This window comes from Sarcophilus harrisii, chromosome 1 (genome assembly GCF_902635505.1).
Source record: "Sarcophilus harrisii chromosome 1, mSarHar1.11, whole genome shotgun sequence".
In the NCBI taxonomy this organism is placed as follows: Eukaryota; Metazoa; Chordata; class Mammalia; order Dasyuromorphia; family Dasyuridae; genus Sarcophilus; species Sarcophilus harrisii.
This window is the reverse complement of record NC_045426.1, coordinates 346,299,545-346,317,051: the sequence shown is the minus strand read 5'-3', so window position 1 is coordinate 346,317,051 and position 17,507 is coordinate 346,299,545. Positions and strand designations below refer to the sequence as shown.

Here is a 17,507-nt window from a genome sequence, read left to right as displayed (position 1 = left end):
GACTATCCTCAATGCAAAAGTTCTTAAATTTTACTGGAAATTGTTTGGTTTTTTTAAATTTTTGATAATTGTATTTCAATATAATTGGTTTACTTTTTTAGTCCTATATTTCTTATTTTATGTATTTAAAAATATTTTGAGAAGGGACCCATGGTTTCATCAGACTATCAAAGAGATCCATAACACAAGATAGGTTAAAAAAAAAAAAAAAAAAAAACCTGATCCAGAGGGGCTCCTCTAGCTGTCCTTGATCAAAAATGTTTAAAGTCTTTTTATTTTAAAGCTGGATGACCACTTGCCTACGGTGCTGTTAAGGAATTCTTATTCAGGAATGCATTGAACTACATGGTTCCCAAGGTCCCTTCTTGAAATTCTGTTTTCTGTGACTTTGATCCTCTGCTGTCTTTTTAGTCTCTCACTCTTGTTCTTGCTCTCTTTTTCTGTCTCTCTTTTTCTCTGTGCCTCTGTTTCTCTCTCTGTCTTGTGTCTCTGTATCTTTCTGTGGAAGTAAATGTCTCTACCTCTCCTGTTCCGTCCATCTCTATCTCTTTCTCCCCCTTCTTCTCTTTCTCTCTCTTTCAGCATCCTTTGGAGAATCATCATCTTTCTTTTGCCTCCTAAATATGGTTGTACCTCAAGACTCTGTCCTAGGCCTTCTTCTCTATTATCTTGTTTAGTGAGATATTTCTTCATGATCATCTGTGTTACGATTAAAGAGAAATGACTACTGTTTGCCAATTAGACCACAGGTGATCTTTGAGACTATTGTTTCAGTAGAGTGGTGGATGGAGAAACCAAGTATCAGGCATTTGAAGGAGTATGAAGTAAGGAAGTAGGAAGTACTGATTGTAAATGACCTTTTCAAGAAGTTTTCAGTGAATGGGAGGAGAGGAATGGGAGGATAGAAGTTGGATTGGCTAGAAAAATTAGGTAGAAGACTTTAAGGATTATAGAGAATAGAGCAGTTGGTGGAGAGAAACAGAAAGAGAAATATTGAAGTTTGATAAGAGGCATTGACTGCTAGAACTGGGTCTTGGAGAAAGTAGGGAAACAAGGAAAGATATCAAGAGTTCAAAAACCTCTACTAAGTTACACCATAGTGTGATCAGGGAAAGAAGAAAAAGGTCCAAAACATTTATAATATTATAGCTCTTTTTTGTATAAAGAACCAGAAACAATGGGGGTGAGAACCCACATATAGTATATAAATGTAATGGATTATTATTACACTTTAAGAAATTAAAGGGAAGGTTTCAAAGAAACTTGGAAGACTTGTATAAACTGATACAAAGTGAACCAGAAAATTTTATTTAATGACAATTTTGTAAAAACAGAAACTTTGAAAGACTTGAGAACTCTGATCAATGATATGATAGAGCATATCACCCACATCCTGATAAAGAGGTGATAGACTCAAGAATAAAACATATATTTTCAGATACAGACAATGTGGAGATTTGTTTTGCTCCTCTTTTCCTATTTGCTGCAAGTGTTTTGTTTTTGTTTTAGTTTGGTGGTAGGAAGAAGGGAATTTAGGAACATGATAACCCATCACTGAAGAAAGAAAAAATGATTGTTGAAACATTTTGAATGCATAAAAGAGAACAGAAAGAATTACAAATAAGCAGGATAGCTTTGAAAATTATATGTTGATATTTTGAATTACTTGCCATTTAAGGGAGAGAGTGGGGGAAAGAGGTGGGAAATTGTAACACAAGATTTTGCAAAGGTCAGTGTTGAAAAATTATCCATGCATATGCTTTGAAAATTAAAAGCTTTAATAAAAAAGAAGAAAATTAGATGTTAAATTTATCATGTACTCAGGCAAATTGTATATTACAGATTCTCATTTTCATTTGTAATCCTCTCTGTTTTTTCTATTTAGAAATGCCCATTTTAAGTTCAGAATAAAAGATGATTGTTTTATAAAAGCATTCAATATGTTTTACCTTAGAAAAAAGTAAGGAAATGTCTTCTTTTATGACAAGAAGGAATAAGGGGAAAAAACAGCAGATGATAATGAGAAATCAAATAGGGGACTTAAGGAGATGATTTTAGTTAGTCTGTTTTTTTGTTATCTGCAGGAGGTAATGGATTTGTTAAGAGGCTAGTTGAGGGAAGGAAGAAATAAGAAAATATTGCCATTACTTTGGAGATATACAGAAGTCAGTAAGAATAGAATATAAAGATTGTTGAAAAGTAATGTTATTTCCTCCTGATTTTGTGCCATGAATTTGGAGTAAGTGAAATCAGCTTGATTCTGTGGTTTTTCACTAGTAAACTCAGCTCTGGAGCAGAAGCAGAAAAATTAGCTTGGTAAGGATTGTCCAAAGGTGAAGCTCTGTTGGACAGGTGTGGCAGAAGAGAAAGGGCAAAGGGGATTCTAGAGTAATGGCTAGTGAACTAATAAAGCAGCTGACCCTGGGGTCAAAACTTGAAATGGAATTAAGACCACATACAGGAATATGGACTGAGAGAATAAGAATGATTCAAGGAATCATAATTGTGAAGCTTAAAGTTAGTGTAAATAAAGAGAGAGTTCTGGTCATTGAGTGGAATTTCAAAGTTCTTGATCATGAAATTGTTACCATTATGAGTGATAGTAAGATATAAATTATACTCTTATGATGTGTAACTTAAATAGACTGGAAAGGCATTTATTCAAAGAGGCAAGGAGAACCATTGGAGTGGAGTTGAGGAATGACAAAATCATTTTGTCAGTTGTGGAAGAGGATGGATCAGAAAGATTAAGACAAGAATAAGATAAAGAAAAAAAAACCCTTTATCTCCATGCTATAGTGATTAATGAATTCGTCTTATTTGAAGGGTTGGGTTTTTTCCCTAAAGTCCTGTTTGATGAATTAACAATTTTTGTTTGCTGGAACTATGATTCCAGAATAATATTCACATATAGCCTGCCTAAGGTAATGATAGAGATACCTCTCTTCCAAGGCCCTTTATGTAGCTAAATCACTTTGCTTAAAGTCCCCTTCTCCATGACTAGGAAGTCCATTCCACCAAATCTCTGTGATTGTTACTTCTCATACTAGAGACACAATTTATAAAGTGCAACTAATATTGATGAGATTAATTACATAAGCCATATTTCTCATTATGGTAGAGTTTTATATTACATTTTGTTTCTCACATCCTTCAAAACTAACTCAAAACTTCTCTTCTGGTGTTATCTGATTAATCCTTTGATTTTTTGTTTTTATTCTACTTTTCTTTAATATTTAACACAATAAGAAAAAATATACTTGTTATTTTAAAAAAATTATTGACCAATTTTGTGTTTTGTCTCCATAAAAATTGGGAATTGTTCCTCTAATTTCTGTTATATTTCTCCCAGGCTCTAATATATTCCCTCTGGGAAAGGGACTTTAGTTAATTGTTGTGAATAAGCCAGAATGGTGTAGGGTTCAAGTCATGTTAAATCAACAAGGATTTATTAAATACCTGCCATGGTACCAGGCAAGTTCTGAGGGATATAAAGAAAAGCAAAACAAGCAAATAGACAAAAAACAAAAAAGATCTTGCCCTCAAGAAGCTCACAGTCTAAGACAGATAAACAAAATTCAAGCAACTACTTCAAATAATATAGACTAGATGAACTAGAGATAATCTTGGAAGGAAAGCACTAGCATTAAAAAATAGTCTCTTGCAAAAGGTGGGATTTTAGCTGGGACTTAAAAGACATCAAGGAAACCAGAGACGAAGATTGGGAGAGAGCATATTCTAGGCTTGAAAGACAACCAGTGGCAATTCCTGGGGTTGGGCAAGGAGTGCCATGTCAAATAAGGAACATCAGAAGGTCAGCTTCTTCACTCACATTAATCTCTGATTGCTGAGGGGGAGTGAATTTAGCTCTCTTATCATCAGAGCCATGCCAGATTATCTTCTGCTTCTCCTAGGTCTTTTTCCCCCTACAAGTGGACGAGCATATATCAATGGCTATGAGATTTCACGTGACATAGTTCAGATCCGGAAGAGTCTAGGCTTATGCCCCCAGCATGATGTTCTCTTTGACTACATGACAGTGGCTGAGCACCTTTATTTCTATGCTCAGGTGAGCCGAAAATGAACATTTTTTTCCCTTGTTCACACACTTGAAGTAGTCAGTACTCCTACCTTCACAGAGTCACAAATATGTTTAAAAGAACCATGGAGATGTGGGAAGAGGTAGAGAAATGGGATGAGGAGGAAAGAAATGGGAGAATATAAGTGAGTGTCTTCACATGATAGCAGGATATGTCCCCACAGCTCCTGATTTTCAACTCCAGTGCTCTGTCACCTCATGCTGGATCCAGCTCCTCTCAGAAAGCCCCAGTCTAAAGTTCTCTCCTACATAATAACAGCAAGAATGGGCAATTATCAGTTATGAAAGACTTGGTCCTTCTCAGTGGTTCAGTGATCCAAAGCAATCCCAATAGACTTTGGACAAAAAATTCCATCTGCATCCAAAAAAGGACTAAGGAGACTGAATTTTTTCTCTCTTCCATGGTTTTTCCCTTTTACTCTGATTTTTCTCTCCTAACATACTTCATAAAGCAATGTGTATTAAAAATAAATCAATTTTTAAAAAAATAAATAAAGTTCTCTTCTTCATTTGGTCTCATAGATGAAAGGATTATCTGAGCAAAAATGTCCAGAGGAAGTCAATCATATCTTGAACATTCTTGATCTTGAGAATAAACGCCACTCACTTTCAAAGTCACTGAGTGGAGGAATGAAACGCAAGGTTTCTGTGGGCATTGCACTCATAGGAGGTTCAAAGGTATGTTGTTGGGTGGAATTTTCTGCAGCCTGGCAAAAACATTAATTGATGCAGAACTAAATGAACTGGTATGCACCATTCCTCCTAAGAAGGCTCTACTAAGATATGCTCAATGGGCAGTCAGGTCTTTCATCTGTCTAGGGTGGTCATAGTAGTGAGGGAATCTCTAATTCTTTTATAGTCCTGGGCCTATTGTCTGTCTTAAGACAACTGACATTTCCCCACTGTCTCTCATTTTAGCCAGAAAAGTAAATGTATAACAGGTAATCTATCTCATATACCAGCTGCTGTGTCTAAGTAAAACTCACTGTACTCCCTTGAGTGGACAATCATGGTGGTAAGAACATTGTCACCAATAGAAGAATACACAGAACCCCTGATTTGATAAGTGGCAAAGTACATTTGACCAGTCTTGTAACTATCCCTTTTGGGTCTATAGGTCGTGATGCTAGATGAACCAACTTCGGGCATGGACCCAGTTTCACGGAGAGCCACCTGGGATCTCCTTCAGCAGCAGAAAAGTGACCGCACCATTGTGCTGACCACTCACTTTATGGATGAGGCTGACCTGTTGGGGGACCGAATTGCTATTATGGCCAAAGGGGACCTGCAATGCTGTGGCTCTTCACTTTTCCTCAAGCACAAATATGGTGAGAAGCACAAGGGAAGAAAACTGGGTGTCTCTACTCCTTTCTTCATTGCTGAGTTATCAAAGCTCCAGCATAATGAGTAAAATACTTTGTAGTTTCACTTCAGACATAGTGCCTGAAATCTTATGATGAAAGGCTTTCTTGCACTGAAATTCTCACTCTTAGATCCTAGATTCTAGACTGAGGTAGAATATTTATGAAGATAAGGCAGATCAGTGTCGGATAGAATTCTTTCTCAGAGTGTGTAAATGTCCAGAGAATAGATTTTTTTCCCCTATAGATATTTTATTCTCAACTCTTCACACAAGATATTGATGTAATTATTAACTGTGGAATTTTGGCAATATTCTTCCTAAATTATTTTTTTATATTTCTTCATTAAGACAATCACCCTCAAAGTCATATTCCCAAACCCTTTTATGAAGAATAGGAAACAAGGTTCTCAGTAGTAATACTTGATCTTCTAAGATTAGCTCTTTATGCATGCAATCAAACTGCAGGAGGTTCCCTCTCTTATCTCCCATCAAGCTAACCTGATCAAAGAAACTTAAGGCCAGGTGCAACCTAGGGAACAGAACTATAAAAACCTGTTTGGTTTCATCCAGTCTTTTTAAATGCCTTTTTTCAGGTGCAGGGTATCATATGATTATAGTGAAGGAGCTTCATTGTAATACCAGCGACATTTCTCATCTGGTTTACCGTCACATACCAAATGCCATTTTGGAGAGCAACGTTGGAGCTGAATTATCATTTATCCTCCCCAAAGAGAGTGCACACCGGTATGCATCAAAGAGTTCTAGACTGAGGTCTTGCATTTGCTTAGAGTCTGCAGTTGTTCTCTGTATTCCTCAGGCTTAGTAAATGAGTTCTGATAGACAAACACTTTTCTAGGTTACTTACATTGCCATTACATGCATAGTATGAGCAGTCAGGAAATTCACACCATGAAAAGCACCCTTACTAAACCAAGGGTACACAGATACCCTTGGAGAAATTGCAAAAGAGTAATGGGTACATCACTGATACGCAAATACCATCAAGTTCCCCCAAAGGAATATTTGGGTCACTGTTTAGAAGCTTAATTGTCACCCATATCAATATATGATGAATTATGACATTGTTGCAATTCCAAAACTTAGTGGGTGACATCAGGCTTTGAAGCAGAGGACTTCTCCATCTTTTATAAAGTAAACAGCATTTTACTGACCACCTCAGAAAAAAAAGCTTAGATCTTTTGTTTCTAATTTAATCAGTGTAGTCATTTTTAAAGGGCAGCTACAGAGAAGTAATTTTAAAAATGTATTTGATTTCCTTCCTGATTACACAAAACAATGTTAATTTTTCCACAATCTACTCCACATCTGAAATCCCCAAAGGGGATTTGTTTATTAATGATTTGTTCGTTAGTACCTTTGGGCTTACAGTGATTGTTTAAGCATCATGCCATAGAAACTTTGGATGCTCAGTCTTATAAAAAAAGTAGAGATATGTCAAAGACAATATCTGAAAATAAATTAAATTCTGGAAAATTGATGGAGTAAAAGGTTGCCAACTCCCCATCTACCCTATGAATAGCTAAAAATTAAATTTAAAAAATGGGAAGATTAAAGGAGAACAACTAAAGAGCATCAAAAGAGAATTGCCTTTAAGAAAAAGGACAAGAAAATGAACAAATAGAAGGGGAAAAAACCTTCCATACATGAAATACCTCTGGTCTAGGCATTATGGAGATATTACAAAAAGGGAGAAATAGCAAATAATCCTTAGGGACGGCCCACAGAGTGGTTAGCCCTAACGTAAAGTAAATCAGATTGGATAATAACTAAGTGAAGGAGGTTCTGATAGAACCTAATTTAATATGGATAGAGAAAGGCCTGGATCTCATTATGATCTCTTTATCGTTAGTGGCTAAAGAGAAATCGATAAACTTGAATAACCAATCTAAATTCAACAAGTATTTAGTGTGCATTCTCTTTTTATTAGTCACTGTAATAAATAGGCCTAAATGGAAAGGAAAATATAATTGGCCAGAAGGATCAAGTAAAAAAAACACAATAAAAAATTATATCAAAGGTGATAACAATACCATTATATGAAACTGAAATTTATGGCATGTAACTCAAGCCATTCTTTGAAAAAAAAAAATGTTGACTGGCCTTCCATTTAACACCAACTTCTCTTTGGGTCTTAAACTTTTATTTATAAATGATTGCTATAATCAATTTCCTCTAATAATACATAGACTCAGCTTCTAACAACCTCACATTTAGAATACAGGTAATGTTTAAAGATGATCTGACAATTGTGCATTTTTTAGTATTTTTTGCTTCATTTTCTGCAGCTCAGTCCCTGCCACTGAAGAAGCCAATGAGAGCCCTACAGGGCTGTATTTTTCTTCTTATCACTAGTATAGTAGGCAAAAAATTCCTTACTGGACCTTTATGCTACTGACTATGAGCTTCCTGCTTTTCAAAAGCTGATCCTTGGAAAATAGACATAGTTATTGCCAGAACCACACCTGAAGCCTCTCTATCAAAGTCAAAGTTACAAGAGCTGTGTCTTCCCAAGTTTGCCTTTACTTTGTGAATGAGAAGACAGCAAAATTTTCCCTCCAAAATGGATTCATTATGATCAAATAGCAATTATATTAGGAACAAATTGATAGTTTAATATTAGGAAAATAATTCACATAATCATTGACAGTGAAAAGAATTTATCAATAGATGTAGAAAAAGCCTTTGACAAAATATCATGCTCATTTTATGTTTAAGATACCAAAAATAAAAACAAGAATTTTTCTTTAACATAATAGAATGAATTTATTTTAATTCAAGAGTAAGCATTATATGTAATGGAGAAATTTTGTAAATGATACCACTTTATTATTTATAACATAGTCCTAAAAATGGTATCTCAGTAAGATAAGAAAAAGAAACTAAAGGAATACTCAAGAATAAAAAGGAAGTTAAGATATCACTACTTGTAGATAATGTGATTTTCTTGTATTTTCTAAGTAAACAAGCAAAAACATATCAGCAAAATAGCAAGGTATAACATTAACCCACAAAAATCATCAGCATATCTATAGTTTACCAGTTTTTTAAAAAGTGATAGGAAATTTGCTAACTAAAAATTAATTTTAAATTATTTGTTATATATGACAGCCCTCTAGGGAGTTATAAAGGAAATTTAGGCAATGTAAAGATAAAGGATATCAATAAAAATTTATTTTTAAAAAATAAATTCGTTATCTTGAGATTAACCCATTAAGAACTACATAGGACTTACGCAAGTCAACAATAAACAACAAAGTGTTTTCAGCTTTCCAGTGTTTTTAATCCTCAAATGGAAGATGAACTTCGCTGGGATATAGAAATTAAAGATGATGTAATTTAAGAGCGTAACAAATATGGAAGAGTCATCCATATTTATGTTAACAATAATTCAGCTCAGGGCAACATTTATTTGTAGTGTTCCTCAATTGCTATAGCCATTGCTGAAGTAAATGCATTGCATGGAATATGGTTTGCTGGTAAATTGGTAAATTACAGCTGCATATGTACCTCTTCTACCTTATCACAGCCTCTTCCCTGTTTCCATGACAACAACATGACTACTGGTTTCTATTCTATGAAGGAGGATTTAGTTTCCTACATACGTAGTTTTTTATAGGAATAAAAATATTAAACAGCTAGAGAAGTAGTCCATGTTAATATTATAAATATTATTTAAAAAGTTACTCAACAGATTTAATACTAATACTGCTCATTAATTTGGTGCCATACTTTTCAGAATTAACCAAAATGACAATTCATATAAAAGGAAAAAAGGTAAAGAAAATCAAGGGAATTTATGCAAAAAGAGGAAAGGGGACTAGATGTGCATTCCCAGATTTCATGTTATATTATAAAACCAAAACAGTCAAAACTATTTGATACTGATTTTTACAAAAATTTTAAATTAATCTTGGAACAGGTTAAATACTAACAAGTCCAAACTATGTATAGGTAGCTCATATTTTTTGATAGACACAGAGCCACAAAACATTATTAGGGAAGGCATTCCATTATTCAGCACAGATTACACGGAAAACTACAGTGGTTCGATAAAATTGGAACCAGAAGAAAACTTCTCACCATTTTTAATGACTCAGCCAGATATATATTGAGGCCTACATGAAAACCAGCATTCAACATCTGATTGTTAAATTTTCAGTGTGAGCATATACATTTTGGAAATGTGCAAATTAGAAATACCTCTGGTCTATTATGGAAATGTTACAAAAAGGGAGAAATAGCAAAAGTCATCCTCAGGGACGGCCCACAGAGTGGTTAGCCCTAACATAAAGTAAACCAAATTGGATAATAACTAAGTGAAGTAGGTTCTGATAGATTCTAATTTAATGTGGATAGAGAAAGGCCTGGATCTCTTTGTCATCAGTGGCTAAAGAGAAACCAATAAACTTGAAGAACCAAGCCAAATTGAACAAGCATTTAGCTTGCAGCCTCTGTTTATTAGTCACTGTAATAAATGGGCCTAAATGAAAAGAAAAATATAATTGGCCAGAAGGATCAAGTAAAAAAAAACAATAAAAAATTTTATCAAAGGTGATAACAATACCATTATATCAAACTGAAATTTATGGCATGCAGCTCAAGCCATTCTTAAAAAAAAAAAAAAAAATGTTGACTATCCTTTCATTTAATATCAACTTCTCTTTTGGTCTTAGATTTTTATTTTTAAAGCAAATACCATGATTGCTATAATTAATTTCCTCTAATAATACATAGATTCAGCTTCTAACAACCTCACATTTAGAATACAGGTAATATTTAAAGATGGTCTGACAATTGTGCATTTTTTAGTATTTTTTTGCTTCATTTTCTGCAGCTCAGTCCCTGCTACTGAAGAAACCGATGGGAGCCCTACAGGGCTGTATTTTTCTTCTTGTCACTAGTGCAATGGGCAAAAAATTCCTTACTGGACCTTTATCCTACTGACTATGAGCTTTCTGCTTTTCAAAAACTCATCCTAGAAAAATAGACATAGTTATTCCCAGGACCACACTTCAAACATCTATCAAAGTCAAAGTTACAAGAGCTTTGCCTTCCCAAATTTGCCTTTACTTTGTGAATGAGAAGACAGCAAAATTTTCCCTCCAAAACTAATGATCAAATAGCAATTATACTAGGAACAAATTGATATATTAGGAAAATAATTCACATAATCATTGACAGTAAAAAAGAATTTATCAATAAATGTAGAAAAAGCCTTTGACAAAATATCATGCTCATTTTATGTTTAAGATACCAAAAATAAAAACAAGAATTTTTCTTTAACATAATAGAATGAATTTATTTTAATTCAAGAGTAAGCATTATATGTAATGGAGAAATTTTGTAAATGATATCACTTTATTATTTATAACATAGTCCTAAAAATGGTATCTCAGTAAGATAAGAAAAAGAAACTAAAGGAATACTCAAGGATAAAAAGGAAGTTAAGATATCACTACTTGTAGATAATGTGATTTTCTTGTATTTTCTAAGTAACCAAGCAAAAACATATCAGCAAAATAGCAAGGTATAAAATTAACCCACAAAAATCATCAGCATATCTATAGTTTACCAGTTTTTAAAAAAGTGATAGGAAATTTGCTAATTAAAAATTAATTTTAAATTATTTGTTATATATGACAGCCCTCTAGGGAGTTATAAAGGAAATTTAGGCAATGTAAAGATAAAGGATATCAATAAAAATTTATTTTTAAAAAATAAATTCGTTATCTTGAGATTAACCCATTAAGAACTACACAGGACTTACGCAAGTCAACAATAAACAACAAAGTGTTTTCAGCTTTCCAATGTGTTTAATCCTCAAATGGAAGATGAACTTGTCTGGGATACAGAAATTAAAGATGATGTAATTTAAGAGCGTAACAAATATGGAAGAGTCATCCATATTTATGTTAACAATAATTCAGCTCAGGGCAACATTTATGTGTAGTGTTCCTCAATTGCTATAGCCATTGCTGCAGTAAATGCATTGCATGGAATATGGTTTGCTAGTAAATTGGTAAATTACAGCTGCATATGTACCTCTTCTACCTTATCACAGCCTCTTCCCTGTTTCCATGACAACAACATGACTACTGGTTTCTATTCTATGAAGGAGGATTTGTCTCCTACGTACATAGTTTTTTATAGGAATAAAAATATTAAACAGCTAGAGAAGTAGTCCATGTTAATATAGTAAATATTAAAATGCTTTTCAAATTACTCAATAGATTTAATACTAATTCTGCTCATTAATTTGGTGGCATACTTTTCAGAATTAACCAAAATGACAATTCATATTAAAGGAAAAAAGGTAAAGAAAATCAAGGGAATTTATGCAAAAAGAGGAAAGGGGACTAGATGTATATTCCTAGATTTCATGTTATACTATAAAACCAAAACAGTCAAAACTATTTGATACTGATTTTTACAAAAATTTTAAATTGATCTTGGAATGGGTTAAATACTAACAAGTCCAAATCACGTATAGGTAGCTCATATTTTTTGATAGACACAGAGCCACAAAACATTATTAGGGAAGGCATTCCATTATTTAGCACAAATTACATGGAAAACTACAGTGGTTTGACAAAATTGGAACCAGAAGAAAACTTCTCACCATTTTTAATGACATAGTCAGATATATATTGAGGCCTACATGAAAACCAGCATTCAACATCTGATTGTTAAATTTTCAGTGTGAGCATATACATTTTGGAAATGTATATTGATTATTACAATTACAAATATCATAAATCAAGGCCTAATTTACTGTTTTGTTGATTTTAACCACATGGTTCTTGTCAACATGCATATGGAGTTTTTGATTCTGTTTTTTGCATTTCTTCATATATTATTATAGACTTAAGATGGGGAAAGTGATTAAAATGCAAATTTTTTTCCATATTAAAACTTTTAAAAAGTTGTTAAACTTTTACCAGAACATCACTGCCAACACTACAAATTTCAGATGGGATAATTATATGTTTATAAATGTGGAGAAAGGATAAATTCTTAAGTTTTGGGTGATGTGGAGAAAATTTTAAAAGATAAAATAGGTTTGATTATATTCTTAAAAGACCTTTTTATCAAATATTTCAGATAAAACTATAACTTCTAAAATATATAAGAAACTGATTCACGTCTATCAGAATAAAGGCTGTTTTTCATTTGATAGGCTGCCAAAGTATATAAAGAGATAATCCTCAGAAAAAGAAACAAACTATCAACAATCTTACCAAAAAATTCAAAATCTCTAATAATTAGAGAATTCACATCAAAACACTTCTGAGATCCCCCTTTGCCATATCAAAATGGCAAAGGTACTCAACAATATTCAGTGCTGGCAAGGCTAAGCTATAATAAAATAGACATACTGTCAACATAGCTGATAGAATTGTGAGACTGAGTCCAACTTTTTTGGGGAGAAATCTGGAATTATATGGAATAAAAAGAGTCAGAAAAATGTACAAACTTTGGCCTAGTCCAATTGCTGGTACTATATTCTAAGGAGATTATTGACATGTAAAAAAATAAGGTTTGTTGCAAAAAAAAATTCTTAGTAACTCCAGGTATAATAATAAAAATGACAAAATAAAATAATGTATAATATGAAATAATAACTAGCATTAATATAGCTACCTTTTATGTGCCAGTTACTATGTTAAGAATTTTACAAATATTATCTCATTTTATTCTCAAAATAATCCTGAGAGATAGGTGCTATTATCTCCATTTTACAGTTGAGGAAACTGAGATGGGTTAAATGATCTGCCCAGGGACATACAGGTAGTAAAAGTGCAAAATTAAATTTGAGTTCAGTGCTTTTTCCACTGGACTACCTAGTTGCCTTATATGAGGAATTACTGAACAAATTGTGGTATATAAAGGACTATAACTATACAATAAGAAAAGTTAGGTATGAAAAATTCAAAGAAATACAAGAATATGTATAAGGATGATGCAGCGCAAAGAAAGTAGAACTGAAAAGAACATTATATACGTTGATAATAATCATGTAGTTAAAATTAACAAACCCAGAAAAGTTGAAAAGTGAAAAAGGTGATAGAGATATTGCTATGTTAAAACTAATACACTTTTTGGTATGTGGATAACAATTGTTAAATAATGAAAAAAGTTTATAGCCCTGGGTTTGTTTTATTTTATTTATATGTTCATATTTTTTATCTATTTCACAAACAAAATCTATTCTTTTCAATGGATTTTTTAAAGAACACCAAATTGATCATTTTCATTCCATCTCCTTCCTCTTTCTAGGTTTGAAACTCTCTTTACCGAGCTGGAACTGAAACAAAAAGAACTAGGCATTGCTAGCTATGGAGCTTCTGTCACCACCATGGAAGAAGTCTTCCTTAGGTATGTATATAACTCTGAACTTTATTGTGGGGATCATTTGAAGTTTAGAAGTATTGCTGGTTAAAATTTTGAAGGAAGAATTATTGCTTTTCATTTTGTTCTAAAGTGTCTCTTTCTAGAACAGAGATAGAAAAATTAGAGAGTCCAGTACTGATTCTTAGAACTAAAATATGTATCATTTCCCCTAGATTTATTCTAGAGACTATTGTGACTATTATTATGATGTGGCTAAGCCTTTAATTTAGAAAAATTTGCCAAAAGAAAATTCACGAACAATGTCATGAGTCCAAATTTTTCTCTAGATAAATACTTGGCAGAACTAATAATTTAATAACTGGCATTCAGTTCTACAGTAATTATTTTCCAAATACTAAGTACTTTGATAAAATAATTAGAAGATTCTCTGATTTTGATGTCTGATTACAGACATCTCTCTGGAGCATGATATAATACAAAATATTGAACTCCAGGAATCAGGAGAACCAGGTTCTGTTATCAGTTTAATTGTTTAGTAATTGTAGTCACTCTTCAAATTTGTGTGAAATGGGATTAACAATAACTCCTTTGCCCCTCTCTTCTAAAAATTGTTAAATGCTATATAAATATTAGACTGACCCTTTGTTGTTAATTGAAACCAAATTGGTTAAATAAATCCCTGTTGCTGCTGCAAAACTGAGTTTTCTGCATTAATGAATAAAAAGAGGACTGAAAACCTTGGATGGAATAAATGTATTTTTATTAACCAGGTTTCCTTTAGAAGATCTTGTTGAAGCCAAACAACAGGACTAAGTGATCTGATCCATTTCTGTGCCTTCACACAGACTGTGTACCATCCCTCCATTTTGCTTTTAAAGGATCAGCTCATATCACATTCTGCGTAAGAAGACTAAATTAGTAGAAAGAGGCCATACTGTGAAGAGCTTTAAATGCCAAACAGTGAAGTTTATATATGATCCTATAGAAAATAGGATTTTTTTTGAGGAGGATAATAAGAATTTTCACTTTAGGAAAATCAATTTAGAAAGTGGGAATGGATTAAAGTAGAAAGAGACTTAAGTCAAAGAGACCAAATAGGAGACTTTTGCAATAGTTAGATGACATGTAATAAGGGCCAGAACCAGGATGGTCAAAGGAAGGTACATATGTGAGGGATGTGATGGAGTAGAAACAAAAAGATTTGGCAGTGGCTTAGCTATGTGAGATGAATGAGTGAATTAAGAATGATATTAAGGTTTTGAACTTGGCAGACTAGAAGGATAGTGAAGCCGTGATAGAAACAAAAAAAAATTCAAAGATGGAAGAGATTTAGGGGTAGAGATAAATATTTCATACTGATTTGGACATGTTAAGTTTGAGAAACAAAAAAAAAATTCAGAGAAGGAAGAGGTTTAGGGGTAGAGATAAATATTTCATACTGATTTGGACATGTTAAGTTTGAGATATCAAGGAAACATCTAATTTTAAATATACAGTAGGCAATTTGTAATGTAATACCACAGATTTAAGCATTTTACAAGTATTATCTCATTTTATTCTTAAAATAACCTTGAGAAATAGGTGCTATTATCTCCATTTTACAATGGAGGCAACTGAGACAGGTTAAATGATCTGCTCAGAAACACTGAGCTAATAAAGTGTAAACTTAAATCTGAGTTCAGGACCAGTGCTCTTTCCACTGGACCACCTAGTTGCCTTAGATGAGGAATTATTGAACAAATTATAATAGATAAATGTAAAGGAATATAATTATACAATAAGAAAAGTTAGGTATGAAGAATTCAAAGAAATACAAGAATATGTATAAGAGATGATGCAGAGTAAAGAAAGTAGAATCAAAAAGAACATCATACACATTAACAATAACCATGTGGTTAAAATTAACAAATTCATGTTACACACACCCAGAAAGAAAATAAAGTAGAGCTGACTGTTTTTAATTTTACTTATGTGACATCTCTCAAATACACCCCGTTCTCTCCTCTGATACTGTTGCCACTTTGGTGAAGGCTCTCATCTCTTTATGCAAGGACTATTACAATAGCTTGTTGATTAGTCTGCTTGCCACAAGTCTCTCCCATTTTAGTCCATCCTCTTCCCAATCACTAAAGTAATTTTTCTAAAGATCAGATCCAACCAATGCTCAGTAAATTCCAGTGATCAAACATAAAATCTACTCTGGTTTTCAGAGCCTTTCATAACCCAACTGCTCCCTCCAACTTTCAGTTCTTCATATACTTTATACCTCTCCTCCCCTCCATTTCCCTCCACTCCTATATCTTCTTTGATCCAAAGACAACAGCCTTTTTGCCATTCCTTGAACAAGACACCCCATCTCCTAATTCTGAGCATTTTACTCGTGAAACTCTCCCTCTTCATCTTCATCTACTGGCTTCTTCAAGTCCCAGTTTTAATCCTCCCTTCTCCCTTAATTCTGGTGCTTTTCTCTCTTTTGATTATTTACAATTTATTTTGTATATAGCTTCTTTGTACATAGTTGTTTATATCACCTTATCCTATAAGCTCTTCAAGGAAACAGATTATCTTTTGCTTTTCTTTTTATCTCAGCACTTAGAACAGTGCCTGGACTATAAGTAGATACTTCATAAATGTTTATTAGGTACTTAATAAATGTATTACTGAATACATAGTTTAGGGAATCATAAAAAGAAGGTCATACTAAGAGTTTGAGAAATTTCTCCTTTTTTTTTTTTCTTTTATTCCCTTTGTTCAGGAAAGCTGAATTAGCCTTTTCAGTTTCACATTTCATTTGATTTAATTCATACACACCAAATGTTATCAGCAACCATAATAAAAATATGTCTTATACTTCTTTGGTTCAGAGTTGGTAAACTTGTAGATTCAAGCATGGATATCCAAGCCATACAGCTTCCTGCCTTGCAGTACCAGCATGAGAGACGGGCGAGTGACTGGGCCATGGACAACAACCTCAGTGGAATAATGGATCTTACTGACAGCATTGGGGCCTTAATCAAGGAAGATTGTACCGCCATCAAATTCAACACCAGGGTGAGCATTCTTACTTGGAACTGCAAGGCCAGCAAATTCAGCATGGATGTAAGTGACTCAACTAGGTTTGAACTATTTGGATCCAAGGAAATATTAGCATTAGCAGCCATCAATAAATCAATAGATCTGAAATTGGTTTCTCTGCAGTGCTGCCTGAGACGGAGAGTGTTCTTCCTAAGTGTTGTTTACATATCCAAGGGCAGTGGCCATTCTCATTCTACCATAGGCTGTGATAGGAAAATCCTGGAAGGGGAACTGAACTCAGATTTCTAATTCTGGCCACCTCAGCTTGCTCACCTTGAGCAACATCATGTAATCTCTCTGATCCCCAATTCCTTCATCTTTGGTGGTAAGAACTGCACTGCTTACTCACAGAGCAGGGGTGATGCTCAGTTTGCCAACATTTTGAGGACATTAAGGTGTTCCATGTTTATAAGGCAGTATTCTCCTTATCCTGTTACAAGATCCCTACTGGTGACCTCTATTCTTTGGTAGATAAATACTCTCGGGCAAACGTGAGCAGTCACCCTGCTGAGACATGTCAGAGACTCTCCTCTGTAGCTTGGATTTTCTTCCTACTTCTAAGATGCCTTTAATCTTAAGTTTCAAAGAATCTGGACT

General features: G+C 33.6%; 1 protein-coding gene across 3 annotated transcripts in view; it reads left to right on the top strand.

The window, feature by feature from the left end:
• ABCA3 (ATP binding cassette subfamily A member 3) overlaps window positions 1-17,507 on the top strand; it is a 110,026-nt gene that overhangs the window by 69,609 nt on the left and 22,910 nt on the right. For all 3 annotated transcript variants that reach the window (XM_031945869.1, XM_031945870.1, XM_031945871.1), the window contains 6 exons: window positions 3,915-4,069; window positions 4,622-4,777; window positions 5,217-5,427; window positions 6,056-6,206; window positions 13,761-13,859; window positions 16,700-16,886. In XM_031945869.1, coding sequence (XP_031801729.1) covers window positions 3,915-4,069; window positions 4,622-4,777; window positions 5,217-5,427; window positions 6,056-6,206; window positions 13,761-13,859; window positions 16,700-16,886 — 959 coding nt within the window. The remainder of the gene's footprint in view (window positions 1-3,914; window positions 4,070-4,621; window positions 4,778-5,216; window positions 5,428-6,055; window positions 6,207-13,760; window positions 13,860-16,699; window positions 16,887-17,507) is intronic.